Here is a 23,530-nt window from a genome sequence, read left to right on the forward strand (position 1 = left end):
GACAGACAGGCAGATCGACAAACATTTTTCCCCATCTCAATACCCTGCTTTCCAATTTTTAATTTTTCGATATTTATTTAATTGTTCTATTTATTTTTGCCTTGCTTTTTTTTTTTTTTTTTTTCGCGATATTTTTAAGATGCATTAAGCCTTCTTTCATGCTTTTTTCTTCTTTTTCTGACTTTTACTGGGAAAGTAGGCTAAAAAAGAGCATAATCAAACAAAATTATCTATCGGGTTAGGTTTTAAGATAAAGCACATTAACAAAAGTATAAACATACAAATAGAAAGTCACAGTAAAGAGTAAAAATTAAAAATTTGATGTGAAAACAATAATACAGTATACATTTATATTTATTTATTTATTTTCTTTTAATAGAGCCACTACATTTGATCAACAAATGTATTTATAATATAGCTAAATTTTAAAATTTTCATGTAGAATAAGACACTATTTCTTATTATTATTTTAAAAATATTTCAAATGAAAAAGGAGACAGAACCAAAAAAGAATACACATATCTTATTTCAGTAAGCTAAGAAAATGTCAAGACAAAAAATAATATGCTTGATACTATTTTCATACTCGTGCATGAAAATATTTCCGTTTTGCGATTTTTATCGTTTTACTATAGGGACTTTTCACAAAATTTCAACAGCTGAAAGATCCCTTTTCAGGGGACTTTCAATACCCTGATGAAAATTCAACATTTCCTTTATTAGGAAGTGATGGAGAAGGCATCAAAATTTGAGAGTCTCCCAAAGGAATTGAGAGAATCTTACTGTCTTTCTCTGATAATAGCAATGGTACTTGCCTAAAATATTGTGGTTCCAAAACAAATATAGAAATTTATACGAGAAGAAAGAGCAGAGTAACTAAGATTTAATTCCTTATTTGTTTAATTTTTTCTTTGCACTGCCTTTTCTTTAAAACTAGGTATAAACTGCTTTTATTCATTTAACAACTTCTGTTTTTATTTATTTAATAATTATTCTCCAATTACTTAGATATTTGTAACACTTAATTATTTTCACGCAATTATATTTTAAATGCAAAAACATCTCTTCAAAAGGATTGAAATCTTTCTCAAGTTCGACACGTCTATATATATTGGGCATGTTTTATTAAAAACATAAGCACCCAATATAGACAGGTCTTACTGCATTAAAAAATATTTCATGCACAATTATTATAATTTCATTGAAATAATGTTTCAGACTTTATTCAATTTAAAAAATGAAATTTTTGAAATTGAACCTTTTCTGCTGAATAAGATGTTAACACAAATGTGGAAAACACTGGTTTTGGCTGTTGAGCTTTCTTTGGCCAACATTCTATAGTTGCACCCATAGGCAAACAAAATAATGGCACAGAGGGCGGAAGAGGAAATGATTCATAATCATCAAGGGGAAATCTTCCAAGTATACCTATATAAAACACATTTTCAGATCAAATGTGCATTATGCATCATTTCAATTTCATTTTATTAGAAAAAAGAGACTATTTTACAAAATAAACAAAATATATATATATAGAACTAAACAACTCAACAGTAAATCAACATGAACTTTCTCAACATCAGTTAAAATCTCTCCCCCAATCGGCATAGGCTCCTAATTACAGTAGAACTCCAATTATTTGAATCAATTGGGACCAGACTCCCCTTCAGACAAGCAAAAATTTGAATACAGTAGACCCTCCTTTTACGCGGTTTCAATTACACGCCATTTAAGATTTGACACCTTTATTTTATTTTACGTGGATGAGTTTCGGTTTTAAGCGCATGGGGCAATATAAACAGATAAAATTTTCGCTTCTTTCAAAATTCAAGCTCCTAAAGATTGGAGATTATGCGTAATCAACTGCATTTTGGCATGCTAATAATCAAGCTTGGTCCACTGGAGACATTTCATGCAATTGGTTTCAGAGCTCTTTCCAGAAGTAAAGTTATAAAACTCACATAGTTCAGAACTCACTGGAAGAAGAGCTTTTAGGAGTGACAAAGGAGGCCAAAACAACGAGGATACCGACATCACTGACGCACAACCAAAAACGTTAACATTGAAAATTTTAAGCCATTCCTAGACAATAGAAATGATCTTTCTGATTTGTTAGTGAAAGAAGATTTATATCATGGAAATGACGCAAGTGATCATGGATGCGTTAATGCTCTGCAAAGAATTACAGGAGAGAAACTCTTAATGACTGCCAAAAGACTATCAATAGCCAGCTCCTCTTTATACACACACTTTATAACAGAACACGAAATTAATTTATGTTTTCTTTGTGCATTAAAGTCGATATAAGTACACATTAAACTTATTATACAATTAGTCATCACTAAAATGAAGTAGTTTTTTTACCTACAGAACCAAACCCCTATTTTAACAATAGTATTAGGTCTCAATTTACACGGTTTCGATTTACGCAGCATTTCCGTGGAACGTAACCCCCGCGTAAAACAAGTCTACTATAATTAGTTTTTTTTTTTTTTTTTTCAGAAAAAAGGACTTATTTAAATTATTACTGTATGCATGTTGAAAATGGAAGAAAAAAAACTACTTTTAAAGAAAACTGGCTTTTAATTAATCAAATGAAAAAGCATTTTCACATGTTAAGCATACTTACAATTGCTGTAGTTTAGTACAGCATGTAATTTTTTATTAAAATCAAAATTTAAATGAAAGTCACAACTTTCCAAAGCTCTCGGTCAAAGTAAACTGCTTGACTACCTTTGGGGAAGGAATGGCATGAAGACAATCATTATTTTGCTAATTGCAATATGTTTCAGGCTTAGTTTTTTTTAATCTGAAATTCTGAAAGCAATTCAATTTGGATATTAGAAGTTGAGATAATTTGAGTTCTACTGTATTTTAAATATCCTCTGGCATAAATAGCAAAGGGAATTGCAGGCATGTTTTTGGGGTTTAGCAGGCACCGCCTTTTCAATGTTAAAAATGAGGTTGTGAATGAAAAGACATCCAATTAAAGTAGATTGTCAGTTTTTTTTTTTTTTTTTTTGGAAAGTGGTTTGTCTGACCTCAAAATGCACCCAGTGGCAGAAAGATTTGTAGCTGTCTGCGACAAAATTTTCGAACTTCATAATCTGTCTGCAAATTTCCGAGCCACCCCACCCCCAAAGATGATGGCGCACCTCCCTAAATTAAGTGAAGCACTCCCCTCTCAAGAACGAGACCCCCACCCCAAAAAGATTAAAATCTTTCTCTAATTGACTTCCCCCTCCACCTAAAAGTTTCAATGATGCATTCTGATGACCCTCCGCCCCCTGTCCTTGGTGGGCACCTAACATTTGCAAACAGGCGTTGGCTATTGAACAGGGGTCTGTCCAGGATTTTTTTCAGGGTCCTTTTTTTCTCGTGCAAAACCTATTCACTTTGTGAAAAATCAAATAATTTTGTGGGGAGAGCGGGGGAGGGGGGTGAAACAAAATTTTAAAGAAGGTGTTTTTGTGATACTTTTTCTTATTTCTGTTGATAATATCATTCTTGAAGGTTTTCATGGGCTCAGCGGCATTGCTCTCTGGAAGATGGGAACCCCTTAAGTTTATTAATACCTATACACCATTCCACATTATACTGAATTATGCTGCAAATGTTAATGGGAAAATTTATACACACATAATTTAATTAATTAAAACAAAAAAATTTAAATTCAAGCAGTGGTTGAGCATTTAACTCATTGAAACTCTCCAAATTTCGTTTAAAACTTCTAAATTTCGTGATTTCAACAGAAATAAAAGGAGAGTTTATTTGTTTACCTCTTAACAAAGCGTATTAAACATCCAATATTCGAAAAATCTGATTCTTAAAGTGGATGCAAAGAGATTGCAATTCTCAAAGTGAGGGCTCCAAAAGTATAAAAACGGCTCATAAAAGAATTTAAAAAAATTTTTTAGAATTGTATTTTAGAAGCCTATGATAAACATATCATTAATATCTATCAACACTATTGCAGCAAAACTATAATTAAACCATCAATTCAGCATTTAAATTTTTGATTCATAAACAAAAACGGAATTTTGTTTTAAAATCTTGAAATGATGGTTTTAATAGACTTTTCATTTATTTGCCTCTATATAAAGCGAAGTTAGCTTGAAAAAAAAGAGTAAAAATTCGATTCTTATATTGGATGCACAGATTGCATTTTTCAAAATGAAAGCATTAAAGTATAAAAACGGTAAATAAACAAGTTACTAAAGTAAAATAATTTTAGAATTACCATTTAACAGGTCTGCATGCTGAATATTATTAATATCACTGATATATTCACCAAAAATTCGGAGTTGTGAAAAAAAAAAAGGATGATTAAAGGATCAGATCCTAAATGGCTATAATTTTAAAGCTGGTAACCCTATTTAAAGCTATCACATTGCATTTTCAGAGAACTTAACAACAACACTACTGTTAATGATATAAAACAAACAAGCAAAATTATTCACCGAGTTAGTTTATTTATCGCTTGCATCACAAAAGTGAGCTGACTTTTTTTTTTATGTACACAGAAATATGCGTTATTTTGATTTCAGATTTGCTTTGCCAGTAAACATTTTGAAAAAGATCATTTTGTTTTGGTTTATACATGATCACCCAAAGAAAAGAAGGATCACATGTGCGATCGTTCTCTTCCGTGTCAGCAGTCCATGCAAATGTCCGACATTTGCGGACAGCTTTTTTTTCCCTGCAGATAACCATTTCTTTTTCTACGGACAACTTTTTTTAGCATGGACAGAGCTGTCCGCAATGCGATAGGGTTTCCTTGTCTGTGATGATGTCGCCATCCCTGTCCGATGTTGCCACTTGTGTTGTGGTGTTTCTGCCACTGGGAAAATGCATGTCTGCAATTTTCATTGCTATCTGTAATTTTAAGAGTTATAATACTGATAAACCATTAAATTTAAAACTGTAAATTAATTTTTTTCAAACATCAAATGGTTGTTTGTATTTTGGTCTTAGTTTGTTAAACACAAAATTACACAAGAATGTAATTTATATGAACATTATAATACTGAACATCTAAAACTTTGACTAAAATATATATTGGAGTATTCTAAAATTATGAAAACAGCAGAAAAATTACCTGGTTTATAACACAGAAGATCGGGCCTGTTCATCGACTTTTTATAACACAAGTAAACATCACTGCCCAACTGAAAATGAATTAATAATAGACCCATGTAATAAATGAAAACAGAATTTGATTAAAATTTCAAAAAAAATTCTAAAACAAGGTCTTGTTAAAAGTAAAACTCACCACTCCTTTATTTAAATTCTTATCAATCTTACAAAAGGCATGAGGAGGATTTTCACCCTACATTTGGTGTAAAAAATATGCTTTAATATAACAGAAAATTTAAAAAAAACTACATTAAAACTTTAAAGAGTTCTAAACAGTGTTCTAAATTAAACTCTGACAATGTTCTAAATTTAAAGTAACCAATAGATCAGAAACTTACATTTGCAAAGAAAATTTTAAAAAATCACTGCAGAAAATAAAAATCAAATTTGGCTACATCCGGGTTGAAAGCAGCCAAAATGTAAAAAAGAGGAAAACTGACAAGATGATCCAAATATAGTACACAGGGATAAAAATAGCTCAAAGTCAAAAAAAAAGAGGAAAAATTGCGCGGCTTATCATTTGGATTTTTTTTTAAATATTACGCGAAACTAGACATATATATTGATATTAAGCTGCCTTTTAAATATCAATAGAAAAAAATTGTTTTATTCTTTTTTACTTGAAAAAATGCTAGTATATAAAAAAAGCTTGCATTTATTTAAGATTTTAACAGATATTTCAATTCTTTTATCATTTTCAATTTCCCACAGCCCACAAATTAGATGAAGTTAAAACTTTATAAGTGACGTCAAATGCTATAAAACTTACATATAATTAAACACTCAATACAAGCTGAATCATTAGTCACCATAATTACAAAATGACATTATCAGTGTTGCCAACCTTGGAGAAACAATTTGAGGAGCACTCATGGTGATTTTGAGAAGTATTTTGAAATTTTCTAGAGCAGCTGGGTATATTGTATAAAAATCAATTTTAAAAAAACTAAAACCAATTTAAAACTTTCTGAGCTTAGATGGTCATTTTAAGCATTATCATAAAAATAATTACTTTAAGATTAATAAAACAGCTTTAACCACTATGTCATGCCTGGAGAGTATATGCATCGTTAATTTCCTACCTACATTTGCATGCATATCATAATAAAATAGCACAATATAATTAAAATAAATTAGAATTCAATAAAGTCTTTAAGAGCTACATCTCTGGTAAGCGACAAAACTAAATCTGACAAATGATGTTGGCTTGAATGGGCGTGGGGGGGGGGGAAATATATATATATATATATATATATATATATACACTGGTATGCAAAAATTAAGGATGAGACGGTTTTTTCAATATAACTTTGTACAAAAACCTTCCAAATCAACACATTTAATACCGTAAGATCCCCAATACGTAAGGACATTTGTAATGTAAGCAACACTTACTAAAAGAGAAATCAGAGGGATAAAAAGAAGCTTTATTGAAAAAGTAGCATGGAGCGCAATGCGACTGAAGGCCGAAACATCCCTGTGATGGGTGTCCAGCAAGAAACATCCGGTCTTTAGTAGGGGATATGATCTCCCCCGACTGCTAGGGAGGTTTCACAGCGTCTGCCCATGCTGAGAATGAGGGTGTCAATGAGTTGTTGAGGCATTGCTGCTTATTCGTCTTGCAGCGCCAATCGAAGCTCCCGAATCGTTACTGGTGGTAACGAGCTGCCAAGCGTCTGCCTAGAAAATCCCATACATGCTCGATGGGATTGAGATCCGGAGATCGTGCCGGCCAATCCATACATTCAATATCCTCACTCTCTAAGAGCTGTTCGGCAGCTACTGTGCGATGACATGGTGCATTATTGTCCATGAAAAGGAACTGCGGACCCATAGCACCTCTAAAAAGACGCACATATGGAAGAAGAATCTCGTTACAATAATGGGTCCCGTCCAACATGCTTTATACTACTCAGACACTCCCCCATTACGTCTGCCTGCATATCTGCGCATGTGCTACCGTACATCACCTTACTTAATCTCCTGATTGGTCTTTCTGTCTGCTCTGCCTCTTCGTTCAGCTGATATGCTAATTTTTCGACTTCGTCCTTAATTTTTGCACACCAGTGTATATATATATGTAAGATGAGTTGAAAATAATAGTCTACAAAAAGGTATAAATGTCTAAGCAGTAGAATGGCATACAGATAAAAATGAGAGAGTGTTAAAGAAGCAGATGCAATCAGATTTCAAAAGCTACATCTAAGGATTGCACAGTCACTCTACAGTATTTCCCCATCAACAGCGAGTTACTTCCTTCTTTCTACCCAAGATAGAACGATTGCCTCAGCAAAAATCCTGATGGGTGGATCGGGGAAGAAGGGAGGTGAGGGGGCATTTTCGTGATCCCTTGAAAGTGACTGTGCATTGGGCCTGGCAAAACAATAAGCATACAAGTCTTCAGCAAAAAAATAAAATACAAGAAGGGTTGAAAATAATACTCTACAAAAAGTTGTAAAGGTCTGAATGGTAGGATGGCATAGCAGACAGAAATGAGCGAATGTTACGGAAGTGGATGCAATCAGATTTCGTAAATGCATAAATGCTGACGATTGCTACATCATTCTCACGTCTCCCTCTCCCCACTCAGAAAACTAAGTTCCTCCCTTCTTTCTACCTAGAAAAAACATGTGATTCAGCAAAAATCATGGTGCGGGAGGGGAGAGGGGGAGATCGATCACTTCGGCCAGGAAATGGAAAAAATACAAAAAAAAGAAAAAGAAAATCGCGAATCCGCCGAAGATTTTCATCTCTGGTACTGATGACGTAAACGATACTGTACCACTATTATTTAAGATCGATATTTTCCTATATCGATTTCGCGGCAATAAGACGATATCGTATGTACACAGCACTATGATGATTCCCACTTTTTGTATCGCAAACGAAATCATGTTGTCATGTAATCGTTTAGCCAACAGCTCTGATATCTCCCTTTATCGTTTCATGTTGTCTCACCAATGACGCGACCAATATATGCCGTCTTTGAAAATCGGTTTTTAAAACCTAAAAACTGGAAACAAAAGAAAAAATACAAAAAGTGGAAAATTGCTGATCTGTGGAAGATTTTCATCCCTGAGTACAAAAATAATTATCTGTCAACAAAATTTTGCATATTTATTACTCATTGATCAAGGTTATTTATAATAATACAGGATAATATAACCTCCAGAGAATTATCAAAACAATCAATGAAAGTTGAATTTTAATTATGAATATTGTAAAATTACAAACATGAGGAGAGTGTCCATTCCTTACACATCCACTTTTAATTTAAATTCAAAATATGTATTCCCTAGATAATTAAAGTTACAAGCAAAATGAATATTTATATAAAAGACATGAAAGATACGAAATTTTTATTTAATTTTTCTTATTTTTAATTTAATTTTTCTCCAAATGAAAAAGTTTCAGAAGGTTTTAAAAGATAGTTGATAACAGACTAAGTAAGTCAGAATGTAAATTACTCTTAGAAATTCAACTGAACTTCCAAAAATTTATAAGTAACAGCTAAATTCTAGTCAAATTATTCCATAATATAATATTTGATCACATCAGTTGGTTATTGTAAACATCAATTGCAGAGCATGCTTTTAATAATCCAAATAATGCTTCTGCATTAATATCCAATGAATATTCCAAATAATATCTGCATTTCTGAATGACTGCCAATTCTAAGTGATGACCAGTAATAGCTGGACTCCATGAGCAATTGTTGTTTAAAGGTTTCATTGCTGTGATGAAAGAGAGACATAATACATCATACTGACTTCATATAGATGAAAGAAAGGCAGAAAGATATGAAGTTACATAGGCATTTTAACATGTAATTGGTGCTTTTTAAGTAAATTTTAAAAAAAGAAAAGTTTTACCTTATTTGCTATAATAATACATATATCTGTTACTACCAATTGATTGCAAGGTGCATTTTCAGTTGCGCGACGATATGTAATATAGGTCTTTGAACCACTATTATTTACATTGGCCGAACGACCTTGAAGCGTGGTCAAGACCACTTCACTGTCGGCCATAACCTTCTCCTTTCCTTCAAACAAAACCCTGTAAGCATAAATAAACAGATTAGATAAAATCATACAGAAATAGTGAGTCTCGTATTATTTATGACATAAGTTTCTTTTCCTTAATTTGTGTGATTAACACTTGGAAACTTATGGATTTTGATCTCACAACTTGCTAAATTGATTCTCATTTTCAAAAATTGACTTGGACTATTGATGATAGTAATTCAACCTCTGACTCATAGTCAACTTAATTTTAGCAAGAAAAAGGGGGGTTTTTTTCTTCTTTTTTCCCGGAAGGGGGATGGGGGAGCTAAAATCTAAGTGTCATTAAAAATACCATTGTACTACAGCTCAATAGGCTTTGTACTTCGTACAATGTGGGAAAAACTGCCCCCACCCTCACTAAACAGATGTTAAAAGATTATGACAAAATTGCATAAACATGCACTTTGGAAAAAAAAAAAAAAACGCTAAAAATGAGTTAAAATACTACAAAAAGTCATTCATTAAGCAATTGCAATTGTTCATATAAATCAGCTAAGCATTTTACTTGATGGGTAAAAAATATCTTAAACAAAGAAACATTTTCTTTTTTTTTAATGTGGATTTTAGCAAAACTTCCGTTTTTTTAATATTGTTTTTGTAACTGAGCCGAATTCAAATATAGTTCTATGAAACTGCTGAGCTCAATTCTTGATTTTCGGGATAGTACCAATTCTTAATTATGATTTACGTGAACGTACCAAAAAACAGTAGTAAAATCAGCCAGTTTTGGGCCCTGAGAAATATAAAATAGGAGCATGAGGGCTCATTGCTCACATACTAGCACCTAACTACGAGAAACATTTAGCATTATAATAAAAATTGCAATATTGTACTTCTGTCTTCAAATTTGCCAAACACCAGGCACTATTTGCTGAATATTAAGGACATTATTGGCAGGTTACTGTGACCTCCCGACACCTCTTATCGGGATGCCCCTCATGTTATGATGACGCTCAAGATATGTTTTTTTATACACCAAAATGGAAAATATAGGTGCCATTTCTAAACGAATGAAACTTACACAAGGTCATAAAATATACATTAAGTAGAGATAGAACAAGCAGGTTTTAAAAAATTACAAAAATTGAATTAAATGTCTCCTTCTAGGCTTTCCCTGCAATCACTGGTCACAACTGTAATGAGTTGGGAAAGAAAATGTTCACTATGATTCAAAATTTTAGGTGTCAAATTTGGCACAGCACCTAGATTTACAGATTTGAACATCAAAATCAAGTATTTCGTTGCAAAATACAACTACTCTCGTCTCATTTTTAACACTACTATCTTAATATTAATCTACATCAAAAGCTTTTAAGAAAAATATAAATAAGATCTCTTTGACAAACTAAAAATAATAATAGTAGTAGTAGTAATAATAGGAGTCTTTTCAGAAAGAAAAAAAAAAACAAGCATGTCAGAATTGTTGCTTGAATGAAACTCAAAATATAGAAATACATAAAATACAAGGTCAGCTCAGTCATTCCATCTGAGGACTGCAATTTCAAATTAGCACGAAACTGCAATCCTTGGATGGAATGACTGAGCTGGCGATGTATTTTATTTATTTCAGGCTATAGGGAGGTAACTTATTGCAAATGTTGAGTTAACTTTTTAGTAACAATTGAAAAGAAAATGACCACTTACCCAATATCCACCAAAGGAGGCTTTTCTCTTCCGCGCTTGTAGCAAAAATATATATTGGGACTCCGTATACTCCCATGATTAAGGTCAGCATTCAAACCTGTTGGAGTATGTTCTATACAGACATAACCTTTAGGAACTACTTCGCCTAAGCTTCTTATTATGACAGTAACATCTGTGATTGGAACTGAAGAATGTGTAGTTTTGGGAACATTTCCATCTCGTGAAAATTCATCTAGAGGAGAAGCATTATCTTGGAGCCCAGCCACTACAAAGTAATCAGCAACTCTTTTATCGTCCATTCTTCAAGAACAACATCATTGGAGCTGAGCTGTTATATTGGAAGCTAACCTACAAAATTAGAATTTTCTGTTTCGAATTAATTAAGTAAAAGCAAATTAAATCTAAGATGACAAGACATTATACAGGGTGAATTCAACCTAATCTGCAAAATGAAAGGGGGTGTTAGAAGAGCCCAAGTGAAGTATAGAACCACTCATTATCGTGTTCAATTTGCAACCACAGTTGAGTTACGGTAGATAGAAGAAAAATGAGCTAAAACACAAATTTCTCAGGTTAAGACCGATCGCTAAAACTCCTGGGAAATCTAGGCACAAAATAAGTAGTACATATTTGAAAAGATCAGACAAAATCCCATAAAATGACTTTTTCCATCAAGATAGTTATATTTTTCAGCGAGGGACAGCTTTGAGATTTTTCAGCTTTGAAACATTCAAAGTTCAAAAATTTGAACTGCCGCCAAAATCTGCAAAAACGGCATTTTAGAAAACAATCGTTTGAGCTACAACCGGTCAAATCTACTAAGAACTAGTCCACCACCTAACAAACTTTCAAATGATATTGCAGTAAATCATATTGGGATTCAAATTCGGCAGAAATAAAAGCATTTGTTTGAAAAATAAAAATCAGCGTTTGTCAAAAAAAAAAGAACTAATAAATGTATCACAACCCCTGAAGTACAAAATCCCTCCTCAAATTTCTACCTCCATCTGCTTTCTGAACAAAATACAATTCTTATACATGAGTATGATAAGATGAATATGTTTTCGCCTTCTTGTTTGACAAAATACAGCTGGACATAAGAGAAATCCTCCCCCCCCCCTTCTTAGATTTTAGGTGCGTTTTTTCAGTTTCTATTTCATATCGTTGCAAAAACTATTTATTTGTAGGTAAACCATTTATGATGAATTAAAGAATACAAAACTACCTTTAAAAATATATTTTTAATTTTATTGCAGCTGTTATAGGCTAGAGATATTAAATTTTGAAGTTCATGAACATTGATCCAGAGTTTGAGTTAAAACGAAAAGTGATGCTTTTGCAGAGACTAGAAAATGAAGAAAAGTGCGGAAGACAGTCACTTTTCCAAAAAATCAGCACTTTGAAATTAAGTATCTCCACACCTCTTTCAGCTGCAAAAAAAATACAGTTTTGAAGGTAACTTTGTGCTCTTTAATTCATTACAAGTTGTTTTGCCAGTGAATTTTTTTTTTCTTTTACAATATAAACGCCAATACGAAAACTGAAAAAACGAACCCAGAATCCAAGAGAGTGGCACGAGTTTCCCCTACGTTCAGCCATATTTTGAAAAACAACAAGGCAAAAACATTGTCATCTTATGTATAAAAATCTTGTTTAGTTCTAAAAACAGATGGCAGGTAGAAATTCGCAGAGGCATTTTGTACCTAAAGCGCTGTGATACGTTTACTAGTCCATTTTTTTTTCTAACACTGATTTTAATCTTTCAAACAAAAGGCTTAATTTTTGCTGAACAAGTACCTCAATGTGATTTTATGCAAATGAGCCACAAACAACTGCCACAGTAATCGAGTTCCTAGAAACAGATATATGGTTAGATAACCAATGGATAATTCTCAAAAATCTTAACAACAAAATGCACAAAATCTGCTTGATCAGAAAGTTTGTTTGCTTTTTTAATTCATAGAAATAATTTTCCCAATGCACATTCATACATATGAAAAATATAACTCATTATTTTTTTCCCCAAGGAAAAACTTTGAATATCCAGACTATCCCTCAGGTGGCATGTCCGAATCTTTTTCTCAAATGTGCAAAATAATTTTAATTTTACAAATAAAATTTGTAGTAGTGTAACAGTACTTATTTTCACGAGGCTTAACTTTTTGCAAGCCCTTTGTATTAGCAAAAAGTTAAGCTGCACGAAATACTTATTACTTTTAAGCATTGGTTATCACGATGGTGACAGGAACTGTTAAAAAAAATGATAATTGGCAGATAATGCACAGAAAATTACGGTACTTAATTTTGCACATCAAAAACTTTTTTTCATTTAATTGATTTTCCCGAATCAATAAAGTTCCCTGACCTTTCCGTGTTCTGTCCCTACCCTGGTTATGATCATATAAAATTTTTTAAACTTTTCAGCTTGCGATATGAACGATACCTTAAAAATTGGACACTTGTTCTGGGGTAGGTCTTCAATAATTTGTTCCGCTGTAAGGGCTTGACTCTTAAAACATGTTACACAACTATTCACAATATGACGGCAGGAAGACCTATCATTAATAGGCCAAATTTATGACTAACAAATCAAAGCAAAGATTGGAGACCTACATGAAAACGCTTTATTTGGCAATACTCAACAATTAGTCACATTAATTTAGATTTATCAGGTAAAACCACAGGATGTTTTTCACAAAATTAAAGATTTGAATTTCTGAACCTACCACCAACACATAAAAGTTTCTTCTCAACAAAAAGCCCATTTAAGAATTTCAATTTAAGAAATAACCTTACTTTTACTAAGGTCACAAATTTCTGCATTAAAAGCTTTACTTTGACATAGTTTAACTAGGAACTCTTCTGCCCCAATTAATTCTTTAGACATCGTAAAAATTAAGGAGCTCACAAAAAAATTGCTTTTTCAGTATTAAATTATACACACTTTAAAGTGTAAAAGATATTATTTCAATCTGTTTAGCAACTTAATTCAAAGTACTATCAGCCACAGTTAATACGGTAATGGATAAACAAATACCCCACTTATATCAATAAAACCTATCAAAACCGAATATTTCCCCCCATAGACGCAACGTTGAAGATCTTCGCTTAATTTGAATAATTTCCCCAGATAATCGAATAATATTGATCAACTTTAGCAAACATTTTTGCTGAGAAATGTTTGAAAAAATAAAAAATAATTTAAGTAACAATAATAATTAACATAAAAATACAAAGTAATATTTCTAATGTTCTGTGAAATTTCTTTTGTTTTTGCTATATTTTACACACACACACACAAAAAAAAAACAGTAAATTAAAAAACACAAAGAAATATACACATTTTAGACTATAATAAATTGACAAATATGAATTGTAAAACACAGTAGATGAGGAGGGGGAAAAGGGAGTCAGAAATATGTTCACAAAAGACCTTGAGCAAGCAAGTCACTGTTATGGGATTTTTCAGAAAAATACTGAAAAAAAAGATACCAAAACAGATTTTATAACTCAAGTTGTAAGTTCCTTTTTATATTTTTCATACGCACTTGTAATATACATTTCATCATTATTAGATACCAATTATTAATTACTTTGTTGTTTATTAATTTAGTCCAAAATCTTTTTGCCAATAACATTTTACATTTTCTTCATGTAGCTATTGATTTATCATTATTACGTTTTAAGACAAATGTTGTCAATTTAGAAAGGTAAAGAAAACTTTCCCGCTTAATTGAATAAAATTTCTTTGAACCAACGATATTCAAAAAGAATAGTGATCAGTACACATGACAAACTTGAAAATAGCAAATATAAATTATATTTCATAAGAAAAAAAAGCTAGTACTGGGTGTACATTAGGGTGGAACGAAGAAAAAAGTTTATGATTTTCAATTTGCTGTAGTGCGGAAAAGTTGCCTTTTCATGCAAACAAGATGTAAAAAAAATATGAAAAATATTGCAGCACGTCTTGAGGTGCCGCAAAGAGCATAAAGTTTTGCAAAATTGCAATTTTTGCTACATTTTAATTTTTTTTTTAAAAATTTCAAATTTATCTTTATGCTTCAAATGCTGTCAAAAAGCAATTTTTATGCTCAACAGGTCGCACAATAACTTCTTTTTGTTGTTCGGATTATGTCTTGAGGTGCCGCAAGAGCAAAGTAAGTTTCACAAAAACGCACTTTTTGCCGAATGCACTGGCATCTGGGAGCTTGAGTCATTGCAGCAGCGGACGTTTAAATGGGGCGGGGCTGATCAGCAGTGATTTGTGTGAGTGGGGCCAAGCTCAGATCAGGTGGCAATTTTTTTGTCGAGTTGAGTTAGTGAGTAACGTAAAATTTCGTTAGGTGGTAACATATTTCATTGTTGTGAGTTGCAATGGCTCATTCTAAACAAGTGCAGATGAGATAAACGTCAGAATGTCCTATTTTTGGATTATCTAGCGATTTCAATGAAGTTTTACTACCTACTTACGAAGATGTAATGAAATGCTACTGTTTTATTAGACACGGCCTAAAAAGTGCGACTGGAAAAGACCATTTGTAAGTGAAATATATATGACTTTTTAGTTTCCAGAATAAATTACATTTGGTCAAGAACTTCTTTGAGACAACAGGAATAGAAGCCTAATGGATTCTTAGATGATAAAACAAAAGAATCAAACGAATTTAAAGACAAAATAGGCCAACAGCTAGAAACCTGTTCTAATCTTTCTGTGGTTACTTCCTCACCTATTGAAAATAACCTTCTTTTTGAGAACATACAGGACATAAGTACCGATCCCAAATATGTATTGGATATGTGTGTCACTTATCAAGTGGGACTTACTCACTAGATTTATCTTCAAGGAACCTGGGAAAATTTCCCCACTCCAGATTACTTACATTTGTAAACCGTATATTTTGATTGTACGTGGCAACTAAAAATCCGACTGAAAATCTCAAGACTGTGACTCAGTACATTGTTAAAATGTAGTAAAGTATAGTTTCCTTTATATGGGCGTGGCATTTTGCTAAAATTGTTTGAAACAAATAATAATACTAAAATATATTAATAGTAATAACTATTCATTCATACATTTTCAAGAAAGGATCCATTTCTTGTACGGATCAAGTGAGCAATGCGTATGCTCCTGTGTGGTTTAACATAAAGTGAAAACCTTCTCGTACTTACGGCTCTAAACATTTATTTGACCGTATCTTAAATTCACGATATCTCTCTCATATTTTGAAGAACATTATAGACCGGGTTATATAAAGAAATGGGTATTTTGATGAAACAGAAAATTTCCATTTGGCTATGTTATGCAAAGAGCGTAGAAATGTAAGAGAACTTGGATTACGACGTGTGTTGAATGCAAGAACACAAAGTAGAGGCTGGGTTAAGAAGCTTAAAGTTCAACAAATAATTTTTGCTGCCAAAGATTACATCGATTTAATCTCATGGGGTGAAAATGCAGGGGTCTGTCCAGGATTTTTCACAGGGTCCGTTTTTTGTGAAAAATCAAATAATTTTGTGAAAAATGAATTAATTTTGTGAAAAATCAAATATTTTTGCAAAAAAAATTTTTTTTTTGTTAAAACGAAATTTTAGAATTTAGAGATGGCACAAACTGCATCAATTAAACTTAAAGTTGAGCGTTTTACTCTTCTATGTCGAAAAAATCATTCTGGAGTGTTTATCTGATATTTGGCGGGGGAGGGGGGGCATCGCACTCTCAAGTATCAATATTTATCTACCATTCTACATTATGTTAAATTATACTAGAAATATTTCTGTACAGTACTTAAAATAACTAACAAAAAATAAATAAATAAAATAAAATTCAGCATAGGGTTCAGTATTTAACTTTTTCACCCAAGACACTCTTAAAAAGCACAGAATTTTGTTTAAAAATTATAAATTTCGTGATTTTAACAAAAATAAAAAGATATTTTAATTGTTTACCTCTTAACAAAGCGTAATAAACATTAAAAATGCAAAAAATCGGATTCTCATAGCGGATGCAAAGAGATCGCAATCCTCAAAGTGAAGGTATCAAAAGTATAAAAACGGCTTGTAAAAGAAATATTTTTGATAAAATTATTTTAAAATTGCATTTTAGGGTCCTATGATAAACATTTCATTAATATCTGTGGACACAGTTGACACAAAAAAAAAAACATCTATTCAGCATTTTAATTTTTGACTCATAACAGAAAATGAAATTTTGCTTTAAAAACTTGAAATGAGAGTTCCAACAGAAATAAAGAGACTTTTCATTTATTTGCATCCTAATAAAGCGAAGTTAGCTTGAAAAAAGAACAAAATATGATTCTCATATCAGATGTTAAAAGATTGCATTTTTCAAAATGTAGACATCTAAAGAAAAAAAAAAGGTAATTAAAAGAGTTTATTTAAAGTTAATCATCCTTGTTAGCATCGAAAAATCAAAACCCATATAATTTTCTCCCAAAATAACAATTAAACATCGCACCGCACCGAACCCCAAAAACGCAAATATTGACAAGCTGGTAAAATGATAAGAATATTTTCTAATGAAGTCATTATAAAGGTTCAACGCCTAACGCTAAGTGGTGATAATTTTGAAGTTGGTAACCCTATCTGAAGAGATCATATTTTTTCCCCACCCTTACTATCTATCTCTTTGCAGTTCTAAGTTCATTTCGCAGATATATATTATTATTGTTTCTTAAATCATGAGTGGGGAGAAAAGTGTTTACCAATGCCTTTTCAGAAAAGTTTACAACACCGCTGCTAATTAGCTGTGATAAAACAAACAACCATTATATTTATTTGGCAGTAGCAATTACTTATCACTTGCAGGAGCATAGCATCGCAAAAGTGCAGTTTTTTTTTTTTTTTTTCAAAATTAGCCGATTTAGTATAAGCTGATCCCTACAGAAATATGCGTTATTTTGCTTTTGCGCTTTCAATAAACAATTTGTGAAAGATTCGATCTTGTTTATCAGAATTTTGTGAAACGTCCGTTTTGTTTGATCGGAATTTCGTGAAAGGTCCGTTTTGGTTGATCGGATTTTTGTGAAGGGTCCGTTAACGGACCCAAATATCCTCTGGCCAGACCCCTGAAATGAAATAACTGAAACCCCTTGGTAAAACATTTGTCTAGTGAATCCCTCAAAGTGAAACTTGTAACCCTTAAGCTGCTCTTAAAATGTATGGTTCAGTCGCAGGAGACGAAAAATTAATTCAAGAGTTATTTGGAAGAAAGAGTTATTTGGTACAAAAAATAACACACTTTAATGTGTCAAAGAAGTAGACACAAACATCATACAGGTTTAACCATTTATTTACAATCATTAAGAATACTTTAAACGGTAAAAATGGAATTGTTAATGTCTTTTGTAGTATACTAGTGATACCCGCACGGCTTTGCCCGTAGTAGAAAAATTCAAAGGTCATTTGGTTTGCTTGTATATTTACAAATAATGTAAGAAGAATTTCTCGGCAATTGGCTTGCCCATGTTATGGTTCCACGTTATGACAACTTGGTAATTTACTCTCCCGTCTTGTAATTTTGCTCGGGTAAATGTGATTAAAATTGGAATAGAAAAAGAACAAAATCGAATTTTCGAAAAATCGCTTGAGGTGCACACCCCCATGGTACAAACTAACTTTGTGCCAAATTTCATGAAAATCAGCCGAACCGTCTAGGTGCTATGCACGTCACAGAGATCCTTACAGAGATCTAGATCTCCAGACAGACTTTCAGCTTTATTATTAGTAAAGATTATGATTTTTTTTAACTTTATTTTGTAATTAGTATTTTTTTCCTAATATAATGCTTAAAAAATGTATTTACTGTCATATTTTGTAACGTTATAACAGTAGGAGAGCATAAAAAAGAATTTCATTGTTAAATGGAAATTTCGGTTATTATCAAACTTTAAAAGTTTGTTGCGCATCTAAAGATGTTGTAGTAAAGCAATGAAATTTCTTCTGCTTCTTTTTAAACTTAAATGACAACTTTTCCCCCCTACAGCAAACCAAAAAAATTGAAAAAAAAATTATGGTCATTTTCGTTCCACTCTAGTGTACATTTAGTGTAGCAGGTTTTTAGTGGCCAATAACAAATTTAGGTCAAGTGTAGCTTTTTTTGTTCATTACAATTTCTTTTTTTAAATATTATCTTTCATGGGGGAAAAACAGGGTCATCCATATTAGTTGCATATCTTTACTATTTTTTTCTTTTTAAAGTTAATATATACAAATACAAATGTGACGACCAGCAACAGGCTCTGGGCCCAGCTAGGCTGGTCCTAGTCAATTAATTAGTCCCCAATGAAGATCAATGGCCCTCTTAAAGCTATCCACTCCCTTGCTCATTACCGCCTCTTCCGGTAAGCTATTCCAAGTGCCCACAACCCTGCTAAAGTAGTAGTTTTTCCTGATTTCCAAGTTAGCCTGAGATTTAAATAGCTTAAAACAATGTCCCCTTGTCCTGCTCTCCCCACAAAAATTTAATCCATTTACTTCTTTCATTTTGATAAATTTAAATAACTGAATCATGTCCCCTCTGACCCTCCTTTGCTCCAGGCTATATACATATCAAGCCTATTAAGTCTGGCATCATAATCTAAATCTGAAAGTCCCTTTACTAATTTAATTACCCTTCTTTGAACCCTTTCCAATACAAAAATATCTTTCTTCAGATAAGGCGACCAAAACTGAACAGCATACTCCAAATGAGGTCTTACTAAACTCCTATATAAAGGCAGAAGAACTTTCTTAGATTTGTTTGAAATAGATCTATTGATGAACCCAAGCATTTTGTTGGCTTTGTTACTAACAATACTGCACTGTTGACTAAACTTGAAGTCCTGATTTATAAAGACACCCAGATCCATAACATTTTCTGCCTGATTTATGACTGAACCCTGTAAACGATATCTCATATGCTTATTTCCATGACCTAAGTGTAGCACTTGACATTTCCCTACATTAACTGCCATACCCCATTTATCTGCCCACTTAGTAATATGATCTAAATCCTCTTGCAGCTGTTTTACTTGTTCTTCATTTTCGACAATCCCCATAACTTTTACATCGTCAGCAAAACAATTCATGCTTCCAGAAATATTTTCATTGATGTCATTCATAAATATAATAAACAAAAGAGGCCCTAAAACTGATCCCTGAGGAACCCCACTTAAAACATCACTCTAATTAGAATGATTTCCTCTCACAACTACTCTTTGCTTCCTACCAGTAAGCCAATTTCTAACCCAAAGTAAAGTTTTTCCTCCTATTCCAATGTCAGCTAACTTGCTGAGAAGAGCAACATGTGGTACCTTGTCAAAAGCTTTTTGAAAATCAATATAAACAACATCCACACATTTTTTGTTATCTAAAGCTGAGGTAACCTTGTCGTAGAAATGCAATAAATTAGTAGTACAGTAGTAACCTTTCCTGAAACCATACTGCAAACTAGTCAACAGACTATTAGTCTCTAAGAACATCATGATCTTAATTTTGATCAAAGTTTCGAAAATCTTACAAATCACCGAAGTCAAACTTACAGGTCTATAATTCCCAGCAATACCTTTAGACCCCTTCTTGAAGAGTGGCGTTATGTTAGCCAGCTTCCAGTCCTCTGGCACCGTCCCCGAGTTATAAGAAGCATTGAAAATATTCAAAATAACATCCACTAATTCCTCTGCACATTCAACTAAAATTTTTGGATAGATATTATCTGGTCCCGGAGCTTTAGTTGCTTTAATCTTTTTCAAATGAAATAAAACCTCCTCCCTGGAAAATACAAAATCCTCAAGCTGTATAATAGCTTGTGTCTTGTTAGTGTCAACTGTTGAGATACAGTTATCGTTAAACACACTGGAAAAAAGTTATTTAGAACATTTGCAATATCCCTATCGTTTTGGATTAAATTAATATGTAAAACAGTAACATAATATTAATAAAGTAGTGCTCTATACTACATTGCGATTGGTGAGTAGTGAAAAGAAAAATAAAAGCTACATCAGATGTTAGTATAATTTGACTGGGAGTAAGATATAGCATTTGAATTTCAGTGATAGCTAATATTTTACAATGTAAACTTTGCAATTTGTTCACTTAAACATTATCAGAACTGCTTTCCCAAAAATTATCACTTCTCTGAATTTCATTTCTTCATATACAGTTTGCTTCAATATACAGATCAATTCTTGTCATTTTTACTGCATAATTAAATAAATGAAAAGCAGTTTCATTTGACTTAGCTCAATTCGACATTGTTGACCACATTCAGCCTTCCATAAATAGAACTACTGTCGCATTCCATACAAAAAGGTAAAAAAATTCTAATCTCATGTTAGTTGAAAATCCCCTGTCCTGAAAAAAGCATTAGTTTGATTGTTATATACAACATTTTTGATTGAGCTCAACAGCAATCAGAACATTTTTTTCACTTTTCATGGTTAAGACAATTCCGTTTTCAAATCAGTCATTTTAAAATGTCCCATGTAGCATATTTGTCATGATGCAGTAACTTACTTCCACAAGGGAGCAAGTTGTATTATAATCTTTTAACAATGCACAACTTGTACATGTGATAATTGGTTAATGAGACATTATCTTGCATTATGAGAACCAGTGCCATAATTTTGGGCAAAGTTTACTTGTTGTATAATTCCAAAATCTCAGATATTACTTTATATCTCATGAAAAAAATTTGACTGAAGTATTTTCAAAAAACAGAGTAGTTATAGAAATATGCAACTGATTATTTACTTCCTTTAAAGCTATTTTACTCCTTTGAAATGTTTGAAGAATTAAATAAAAGTAACTCACTTAATAACCAAAAAATTATTGAAATACAACCTAATTCAAATCTGTTATGTAATAAGATTTTCAGATTTTTTTTTAAAACTACAATGCTAATTTGTTAAGAAAGAGAATGCAGGGGTCGATCCAGCGTCAAATTGGGGCCGCTTTGCGGCCCCTTCACAAAATTCCGCATGGCAAAAGCGGCCCCATTCACAAAATTCCTCATCGCAAAAGCGGCCCCATTCACAAAATTCCGCGTCGTAAAAGCAGCCCCTTCACAAAAATTTATAAAAAGGCAGACAATATTTTTTAAACGCAAAGGTGTACGCATCTACACGGGAGCCTCTTCCACCTTCCCCCATTTTATCTTTTTGCTTGCTGCGTGAGGTGTTTTTGCTTGAGAGCGTCAGAGGGGGGACGGGAGAGGGACACTTGTGATTGGTAGCTTGTTTTCAGGAAAATCTTAAATTTTACTTTGATTACGCAATATATATTTAGTATTAATTTGTGTTGAGTTTCAAAATCCAATTCTAAAATAACTTTACTTAAAATAAAATTATTTTACATGCTGTTTTTATATTTTTATTTGTTTTGAAGATCTTGATTTCCTTACATCGGCCATGGTAAACGAATTTTTCGCATTTTTGATGTTTACTGTACCTTGTTAAGAGGCAAACAAATAAAATTTCTTATATATTTATTAACATCATTAAATTGCCAAGTTTTAAACGAAATACCTACTCTGTAAGAACGTCAAAAAATTAAACGCTGAATGCTGGTGCAGTATTATTTTGGGTTTTAATTACTTTTAAGTTTTTCAAACACATACATGGAATCTTTAATGAGTATTTCACTTATGTGTTAAGAAATATGTGATATCTTTGAGTCTGTTCATATTGTATTTATTAGGAGTTATCATTACGTTCAGCAGCATGTGCAATTTTCATTGCTCTTAAAGTATTTGAGAGGGGCAAACAGGAAATCTGTTGTGAGACTTTCACCTTAAGAAAGTGTGCCTTGCATATGTATATTTGTAAAAAGCAATAAATGTAATGTATGTGTCAAATTACGAATAAAATGCTAAGGGTCTTACTTCCCTCCTCCCCCAGCGCATTTTCTCTTGACAGCTTTCAGGTATTCTTCAAGAACTTGCAATCACCCCTGAAACCTGTCTAAGGCTTTTCTATAACGATACGACAGCTTAAAATGCTTTAATATAATCTTTTCCAAGAAAAAAATCACGAGAAGGTCTTTTTTACAAAAATAAAGAAAATTCACAAAAATATTTTGCTTTTTCACAAAAATAACGAAATTTCACAAAAATATTTTGCCTTTTCACAAAATGGGGACCCAAAAAGTAAAACCTGGATCGACCCCTGGAATGGTTTAATCTTCTATTTCATTTAGAAAGTTTTCAAAAGCTATTATAAATGCTGTCACACCTGTCCCAATGATTTTGTCAAACCAGTCACAAACGTTTGTCACATCCGACACATCAAATTTTCCAGATAATAAAAATTTGATCAAATTTAAACATTTTACACCTATTCAGATTTGCAAACATTAGAAAGTTTCATGTTTCTAAATGGAAGAATGCATTTGCTATGGTAACTTAAGCATCTTTTTTGTGACGGGTGCGAAGGCGAGATCTTATTACTTTATTTATACTAAAAATCCTGTTAAATATTTTGTTATGAAAAATTAAGAGTTCCAAAGGATAGACAAATGTTACAAATAGTAATATACACACACAAATACAAAATTCTCCTGATTTAAATAGTAATCATGGGCGAATGAAAATACTATGTTTTTCCTAAATACAAGTTTGTTATATTACGTTAACTTTAGGCTCAAAAAAAAAATAAATAAATAAAAAGGTTACTTTTATGAAAATTTTC

The 23,530-nt window shown here is 32.3% G+C and overlaps 1 protein-coding gene across 1 annotated transcript in view; it reads right to left on the minus strand.

The window, feature by feature from the left end:
* The window catches only part of LOC129224648 (C-myc promoter-binding protein-like), a 72,575-nt gene extending 61,429 nt beyond the window's left edge, over positions 1-11,146 (minus strand). The window contains exons 1-5 of the mRNA XM_054859131.1: positions 10,848-11,146; positions 9,009-9,195; positions 5,273-5,329; positions 5,099-5,168; positions 1,259-1,428 (exon numbers count right to left, since the gene is read on the minus strand). Of these exons, the coding sequence (XP_054715106.1) occupies positions 1,259-1,428; positions 5,099-5,168; positions 5,273-5,329; positions 9,009-9,195; positions 10,848-11,146 (783 nt within the window). The remainder of the gene's footprint in view (positions 1-1,258; positions 1,429-5,098; positions 5,169-5,272; positions 5,330-9,008; positions 9,196-10,847) is intronic.
* Between the last annotated feature and the right edge of the window lie 12,384 nt (positions 11,147-23,530).

This window comes from Uloborus diversus, chromosome 6 (genome assembly GCF_026930045.1).
Source record: "Uloborus diversus isolate 005 chromosome 6, Udiv.v.3.1, whole genome shotgun sequence".
Classification (NCBI taxonomy): Eukaryota; Metazoa; Arthropoda; class Arachnida; order Araneae; family Uloboridae; genus Uloborus; species Uloborus diversus.